The 8,357-nt window shown below is 44.2% G+C and overlaps 1 protein-coding gene across 3 annotated transcripts; it reads left to right on the top strand.

Annotated features, from left to right (window-relative positions):
* Positions 1–828: 828 nt before the first annotated feature.
* On the top strand, positions 829–6,531 carry LOC122874405 (protein ANTAGONIST OF LIKE HETEROCHROMATIN PROTEIN 1-like). Of its 3 annotated transcripts, XR_006377601.1 has the most exons (5): positions 830–1,874; positions 4,057–4,174; positions 4,289–4,411; positions 4,673–4,877; positions 5,422–5,560. XR_006377601.1 is itself a non-coding variant. In XM_044192232.1 (3 exons), exons 1-3 carry the CDS (start codon positions 1,096–1,098, stop codon positions 5,866–5,868), a joined length of 1,344 nt encoding a protein of 447 aa, XP_044048167.1. In that variant the 5' UTR covers positions 834–1,095; the 3' UTR covers positions 5,869–6,531. The 3 variants fall into 3 exon arrangements, 1 of the variants encoding a protein (XP_044048167.1); XR_006377602.1 differs by lacking the exon at positions 4,289–4,411 and having other exon boundaries at positions 829–1,874; XM_044192232.1 differs by lacking the exons at positions 4,289–4,411; positions 4,673–4,877 and having other exon boundaries at positions 834–1,874; positions 5,422–6,531.
* Positions 6,532–8,357: the final 1,826 nt, after the last annotated feature.

The following is an 8,357-nucleotide window of genomic DNA, read 5'->3' as shown; positions in this document are numbered from 1 at the left end:
CAGATATTTTACATTAAAAATAAAAGTCCCTCTGAAGTCAAACGATGACTTTTCGTTCGGCTTTTTCTGTTAATACTCAACATATTTTGATTCTTTGATAATGCAACCGCAAGGGGGGCACAAGCCAGTGTCTTCTTGTGTCAGTCCCAAGTCTGGATAAATGCAGAGGGTTGTGTCAGGAAGGGCGTCCGACGTAAAACACACGCCAAATTAAAAATGCGAATGTCAGTGAGAGGGACCCAGGTGGGACGGTGAGGTCACAGGGAGCAGAGGTGAAGAAGGTGCAGGACTTTAAGTACTTAGGGTCAACGGCTCAGAGCGATGGAGACTGTGGAGAAGAGGTGAAGAGGCGAGTGCGAGCAGGTTGGAGCGGGTGGAGGAAAGCGTCAGGTGTGTTGTGTGATAAAAGAGTCTCAGCAGGAATGAAAGGAAAGGTGTTGGAGACGGCGGTGAGACCAGCGATGTTGGACAGCTTAGAGACAGCGGCGCTGAAGGAAAGACAAGAGGCAGAGCTGGAGGCAGCAGAGCTTAAGATGCTGAGGTTCTCTTTGGGAGGGACGAGGACGGACAGGATCAGGAACGAGGACATCAGAGGGACAGCTCATGTTAGATGTTTCGGAGATAAAGTCAGAGAGGACAGATCGAGGTGGTTTGGACGTGTCCAGAGGAGAGACTGTGAATATATTGGTAGAAGGATGCTGAGGCTGGAGCTGCCAGGCAGGAGGTCTAGAGGAAGACCAGAGAGGAGGTTTATGGATGTAGTGAGAGAGGACATGAAGCTAACTGGTGTGAGTGAAGAGGACGCAGAGGACAGGGTTAGATGGAGGAACATGATTCGCTGTGGCGACCCCTGAAAGGGAACAGCCGAAAGAAGAAGAAGAAGATATTTTGATTCTTTGATAAAACAATAATGCGACTTTGCCTTTGACGGATTTATTACAGACGGAGAAAAAGTGCAATTTTACGTGGAAAATAACTGAAAGTAAATAAAAGACGCCGCCTGAGAAGAACAAGCGCAGAGAGACGGGTCACGTGGTCGTCTAGCTTAATACGTCATAAACAGGCGCCGTTAAATTTGTTTACCGCCAGTTCAAAATGGAGCCGCACTCGGAGGATAATTCATCACTAACAGCCGCTTTACTTTGCTCCGTTTTAAGCCTGAGTGTTCCCTCGGCGTTCGGGAGCCAAATGTTCGAGCTGTACCAGGTCCAAGCGGCCCTCCTGAGGCGGAGGAGGGTGCGGGAGATGATGGAGAGGGACCGGCGGCGGCGGCAGTATCTGCGGAGGAGGCGAGCGTTCCTGCTGTCCTCCATCGCCGCTATTCTGAGCCTCATCACATCCACCAACAGACACATCTGGGTCCGGAACCGAAGCCCCGGGCAGAACTTCTGGTCTTCGGCGGAATCGTTCGACGATGAGGAGTGGAAAGCGCAGTTTCGCGTGTCCCGCGCGACCTTCGACTACCTGGTCGAACAGATCGGACCGGCCATCAAGCGCCGCAGGACGAACTACCGGGCCCCCATCGAGCCGCGCCGCAGACTGGCCATCACCCTGTGGTGGTTCGCCAGGTCCGGAGAGTACCGCTCCATCGCCAACATGTTCGGAGTGGGAATAGCTACTGTGTGTATGATTGTGCGTCAGGTCACTTCAGCCATAGTGGACCGGCTGTACCGGCGCTTCGTGTCGCTCCCGAGCGGACAGCGGCTGGACGACACCATCCGAGCCTTCAAGGACCGCTGCTACCCGCAGTGTGCCGGGGCCATAGGCGGGACCCACATCCCCATAGCGCCTCCGAGGAACAACCCCGACCACTACATCAACAAGAGAGGGTGGCACTCCGTGGTCCTGCAGGCGGTGGTCGACCACAGCGTTTGGTAAGCACCGCACCGCTCCTGCACCGCTCCTGCACCGCACCGGACCGGAACTGCACGGGTTTTAGCCCAACTACTCCCGGACCGGTTGTCCTAGAAACGTCTTTCAGCTTCATTTAGATTTAGAGCTATTACTTTTCTTTGCTCTCACATATTTCAGTCATTTTTATATAATTTTTATATATATATATATATATATATATATATATATATATATATATATATATATAATGGGAGCGATGTTAAAACATGATACCTGTAGCGCCACCTTGTGGTCAGTTATTACGTGTTTTTACATTTTTGGCCAGTAACAAACGAACTGTGTGTTTATTGGATGATGCCATTTCGACGGATATGGGCCACGCCCATTTGCGCCTAGAAACATGTCCGCCATTTTTGATTTTTGATTTATTTTTTTTAATTTTTTTTGAAGAAAAATGTAATTTCTTGCTTCTTTTTGCACACACTTCATCCAATCCATCCGAAACTTTGGCAGGATCATCTACAGGCGTGACTGATCTGAAGGACGTTTCGATAAATAAATCCGTTTTGAAATTATACATTTTTTTTAAACCTGTGCCTTTAAGGTCAATTTTACATAAATGCTCATAAATGAAAATTGGCTTAAGTTATCGTAACCAAACTTTTTGCACGTGTTTGGATGCTAGGTCCAAACTTTGCTGAGCAGTCCTGGGATTTTCTACCACTAGGGGGCGCCACAAATGCAATGTTTATATCTGTAATCGACTGCCTGAATTCATACAAAATTCGGTTTGCACAATCTAGGGTCATGACTCAGTCGATGCGTGGCTTATTACATTTCAAACTTCAGAAAATCACACGTAGGTCCCAGAGAGCTGGATTATTTTCCGCACATCCACTGAATTGTGACAATACTTTGCCTCACTGTGGTCAGTTCACAAGTCCGTCACTCTATCACTTTCAAAACATGCAAACTCAGTTAACATCTATGTCTCCACAAGTCTTCATGCAAATGCTACCAAAAGTCACACGCACATTTAGATTGAAATGCATTTTCTTTTGTTTATTATTATTATTATTATTATTATTATTATTATTATTCAGCCATTTTTTTGTCCTCTATCTACTCCTGTACAGCTAGTGCTACAAACTCTGTTTCATCGTCGAATCGTACATATTTAAGTTTAAACAGGCAAAAAATACCCCGGTCTGTCACACGTGAGATCATTGCCTCAACTTGTGAGAAGATGCGTGATGTCTCCCCGATGGTGCGTGACGCCCATGTCTCCCCGATGGTGCGTGACGCCCATGTCTCCCCGATGGTGCCGTCAGTAAGTCACCACTAGTGTGGATGCAAAGGTTCAAGTCCTCGTGCTGGCAAGTCATGTATGTTGTGCGTTTTTTATTAAATCTGAGTCTTGCGCGCTTTAATATTATTATTGTTTATAGATTTTTAAATACATTTTTAAAAATAGTCATCTTTTGCTGTCCACTACAGTGTATCTGAATAGCCAAGTGGCTTAAGATCTCGCCAGTTCGCTGCCCCTTTCAGATCCAGAGGTTGGGGGTTCGAACCCAGGAGCTGCTGATATATTGTTAATTCAACTCTTACTTTAAACACTTTGCACACACAGCGTCCTGCCACTAATAATGCTCAAATTTCTGACCTAACATCTTAATTTTAGACAAATACTTTTTTTTTTATATCAACAAAATGTGAATTTGTGCTCTAGAGATGAGATCTGAGATCCTCTGCTGGCTCCAAGTCTGTAGCATTTGATATAATTTTACCTGAAGGTGGCACTAAAGGATTTGAAAAGCTGCTGCTGGAGCAGCAGCTTTCAGCGTCAGCAGCAGCAGGTGGACCTAACAGCTTCCAGCTCTCACGCAATTTCTCCAAAAAAAAAACCTTTAGATCCCCATCCGCTTCCACAGAGTGGTCGTTTTTCTTCCTGGGGTCCACACAAAACAACAACAATAAAAAAAGACAACAATTGAAAATCACACAGTATCAATAAGACAAGACAATGCAATATAAGCCAATTATAAAGAAGTGAAATTACACATGAAACAATAAGTAGCAGTAACCTAAAATGGAAACACAAACAACATTGTTACAGACACACAGCACCAGAAAATGAAGTTATTTTAAGTAACCAATGTGAAGTTAACATGTTTTTGTTGTTGTTTGTGTCCATGACAGTTTCACTGATGTGTACGCTGGCTGGCCTGGAAGTACGAGCAGTGCCACGGTGCTGGCCAGCTCAGACCTGTACCTGAAAGCAGAGGACCGCCCAGATGGTTACCTGTTTCCCAGAGAGGTGAGTGTACAGGGCCTTTCAGTTAAAGTCCCCCCCACACACACACATCTCCTGGCAAGTTGCATCAGTCACAGTGCTCATAAAAACACATTATTTGTTAAACTTTTACCACAGGCTTCAGGACCCTGGCAATTCAGAACTTGGTGTGTTAGTGTTTGAATCACACTCAGCACCACATGCAGTCACGGCCCTTTTCCACTGCAGGAACTTAACCGTTAACCTGGGGCTTCCCATAAGGTATCATGTTCTTTACTGTATTTTATAAACCGGCATGTTTTAGATATAAATAATTTAAAAGGCTACAGTGGAAAAATGTCTTTTTTTTTGTGCTGTTTGGTAGACAAGTGAAGTAAACTGATGCAGGACAGACAACAATGGAAGAACTAGCACTGATGTTATTGAATTTCTCGCACACTGATTCTTCACTTGTTTGGTTGTCCTTGTCAATACAGCTGCAGTAAATTAAATGGTGGTTACTGTTTTTCTTGTTTGTTGTAGTCGTCCTTGTTGTGATGTGACAACACATCTGCTTGACGAGTCACAATCGGCAGCACTGCCAGCAGCCCTGAAAGTACCTGGAACTTGGATTTAGTATCACCTCCACCAAAGACAGAGAACAGCGGAAACAAAAGCAGAACTCGGGACGATTGCCACGCGTTACGTTACATTTTGTTAAGTTCCTGCAGTGGAAAAGGGGATAAGAGTGAGTTGCTTTGAATTGCCTAACACACAAAACTGCACTCAGAAGTTCAAGTTGGTTAACACAGGCACACACACAGTTTTATGCTGCCAAATCAGCTAATCAAAAATTGTGTGTGTGTTATCCGAAAGTGCCTGCATTTGGGCTAAAGTCTTACTTTTAGCCCGTGTACATTGCTGATTATCTTGCATTCCCCTCGCCTAAGGTTAGCCTTGTTCTGCCTTCTACTTAAAGAAAAAGAAAGGTATAACATCTCCAATGTACACGGACAATATAAATCTGTCTTTTCGCATATCTCTCTCTCTCTACTTTACATATGGGACATATTGGATGTAGTCCAGTATATTCATAAACATTTCTTCAGAGTAGTCGGAGCATGTGGTCGTTGAGAGTGCAGCTGCCTTGCTGCTCGGGGGTGGGCAGTATAAATGTGATAGTAAATTCTCTGCAAACTGAATAGAGGAACTGTTTATGATCACATAACCAGATGTCCTGTTTTTGGCTAATCCATTGAATCAAGTTATTAAAACTGAAGTCTCTTTTACAGAAGTCAGTCGTGGTTGACGGAGTTGAAATCCCCGTCCATCTCATCGGTGACGCACCGTTCCCTCTGAAGCCATGGCTGATGAAGGGATACAGCCAGGAACACCAGCTCTCTCCTGAGCAGCGTCGCTTCACCTACACCCTCACCTCGGCTCGGTCTGTGGTCGACGCTGCTTTCGCTCGCCTGAAAGGACGCTGGAGGTGCCTGCTGAAAAAGAGCGACATCGACGTCTCGATGATGCCCAGAGTCGTCGCTGCGTGCTGCGTTTTGCACAACATCTGTGAAAATCTGGGAGACTGTTTCCTTCCTGAGTGGAACGTTGAGATGGCTCCTTCCGCAAATTATTTGAGACAGCCTGAAACAAAACCGTATGAAGGAGACACGTACTGCACTGCTGAGGTCATCAGAGACACTATTACCTATAACCTGTTGACTATACTGCAGTACTGAACCCAAAGACTGGCTTCAGACAGAAACTCACTACAGACTTCGTTAATGCCCGCAGGGAGGCGGTGTGTCGCAGCAGCTCAGTATAAATCAGGACTTGGCACTGAGGAACCCTCATTATTCCCACACTTTACTGGAGTGTAAATGCATCCGAGAAGCATTCAAGACAGACTGAATGATGACTGATCAGTTCAGCCACTGAATGATCTGTTTTCTGTCAGTTACCAAACAGCTTCAGGTTCTTCACCACCTCCTTCTGGGCTGGAAGAGGGCCGACCCTGGTGAGCATGTAGTCAAGCAAACAAAGACTGATTGAACAGAGACTCGCATGTGACTGAGTGTTAATGAGAGTGTCTTAAATCTCATTTGGATTTTATCTGGATACGAGACTCTTGAAATGATGGGTGGCAATGGGGCCTTGGAGTAAAAAGCTTAAATGGAGGCATTATGGAAAACAAGATGTTTCTAGTGTTGTTAAAGGTGCTGTAAGCGACGTTCACTACCGCTAAATGTCGCACTAGAGCACCAGCATCTCGGACCAAAACAAACGGGCGCTACGGCGCACCAGACTCCATGGATAAAAACAATAATTTTACCTCGCTGATCATTGTTAAACGCACATCATTCAAACTGGACAAGAACAAAATAAAACTCACCAAAACCGTCTTTGTTAGTGTTTCCACTGTTCCAACAGTCACCAGCTCTGGTTTGGTCGAAATAAATCCTTAATTCACCGAGTTAGGTGAGAAAAGAAACAGCTGTTATATCGCTCTGCTCAAAGCCAACAGTTTCCCAGGGAGGGACTCACGTGCACGCAGCTGAACCGGCTACTAAAACAAAGAACAGAGAAGCTCGGATGATGACTCACACAGTGTGAAGGGGGTGTGACGTCATCCTCAGCTCAGGACGCCATTACTCCACTACATCTTTACATACCAAATAGTTGTTGGCTGCTATATTAACGTTCGAAATCTCTGAACCTTTTTAAGATTTTTCTGTACGATGTTATTTAAATTATATAAAACCTTAAACTGTTTCTCACGGTTTCCATAAAATCATCAGATCGGAACATGAAAATCTTCAGGTTTATAGCATCAGCAGTCTGCTATTAAAGATACAATACTACATATTTACAATTTATATTGTATGTTTATTGTATATAAACATTTATGGAACTGTTTGTAGCTACATTATATGCAGTGGTGGAGAATAACTTAAGTGCATTTACTCAAGTACTGTACTTAAGTACAATTTTGAGGTACTTGTACTTTACTTGTATTGTACTTTTTACTCCACTGCGTTTCAGTCATAGTCACTGGTTACTTTAAAGATCAAGATTTTACAAACATCAGATATGATCAACTTTATAAAATATGACACATTATTATAGATTAAAGGCCCTGCACACCTTTTAATCTATGGTAATGTACACAGATTTTGTTGCAGTTTAATGAAATGATTGGGAAAATGTATTTGATGCGAACAGACGTGGACATTAGTCTGTTTTGGACCCTGCAGGTCGACTTCATCTGGATCAACAGAGACCAGAAGTCGTTCGAATGGTTTGTCAGTTTACTGACCAACCTGGAGATGGACCAGGCCGATGAAGAGCCAGAAGGTGGGAGAGACTGAAATAAACAGAGAGCCGTCAGAAACAGAATCAGAAACACTTTATTGATCCCCGAAGGGAAACTCTTTGTTACAGCAGCTCGCTGTCAGTCAGTGCACACAGGAAGAGAAGCACTGAGCAAAAATATAATACACTATAATACAGGTCAGATAGATTAAGTACCAGGTGGGTATAAGTATAAAATAAAATAAGTGTAAAGTACAAAGTGGGTTTACCGGTTGATGATAATAATACAGTATAAAGTAATAGAGCATGAACTGTTAAGTTAAGCTTATTAAGATTATAATGAGACAGAGGATATTGCACAGCAGTATGAATAAATATCAATAAATAGGGAATTTTAAACTGAACAGAGTTTATTGCAGAGGAGTATTAAACGGATATTGCACAGTTATTCAAGTATTGCAGAGATGTTAATGATCAATGTCCAGTTTAGTGACTTCGGGTCATACAGACTGACTCTTAGAGGGAGGAGTTAAAGAGTCTGATGGCCACAGGCAGGAATGACTTCCTGTGGCGCTCTGTGGTGCATTGTGGGGGGATGAGTCTTCAGCTGAAGGCGCTCCTTTGTTTGACCAGCGCGTCATGGAGCGGGTGGGAGACGCTGTCCAAGATGGCGTGTAGTTTACCCAGCATCCTCCTCTCTGACAGCACTAATTTAAGATGATGATAAAGTTGTAACTCGCCCAGCAACAAAACTAACAGGAGAGTGAGAGAGCTGTCAATCAATCCCAGTCTGTGGGGCCCCACAGTCCTGAGAGAGGTCTCAGGTAAAACAAGTTAAACCACCTGTGGTCCACCTGCACAGGTGGTTTGAGTCTTTGAGCTACTTTAAATCAGTTCCATCTCAACCTGCTACATT

This window comes from Siniperca chuatsi, linkage group LG4 (assembly GCF_020085105.1).
Source record: "Siniperca chuatsi isolate FFG_IHB_CAS linkage group LG4, ASM2008510v1, whole genome shotgun sequence".
Taxonomy (NCBI): Eukaryota; Metazoa; Chordata; class Actinopteri; order Centrarchiformes; family Sinipercidae; genus Siniperca; species Siniperca chuatsi.
The sequence above is the reverse complement of the archived record's forward strand: the minus strand, read 5'-3'. Positions and strand labels throughout refer to the sequence as shown.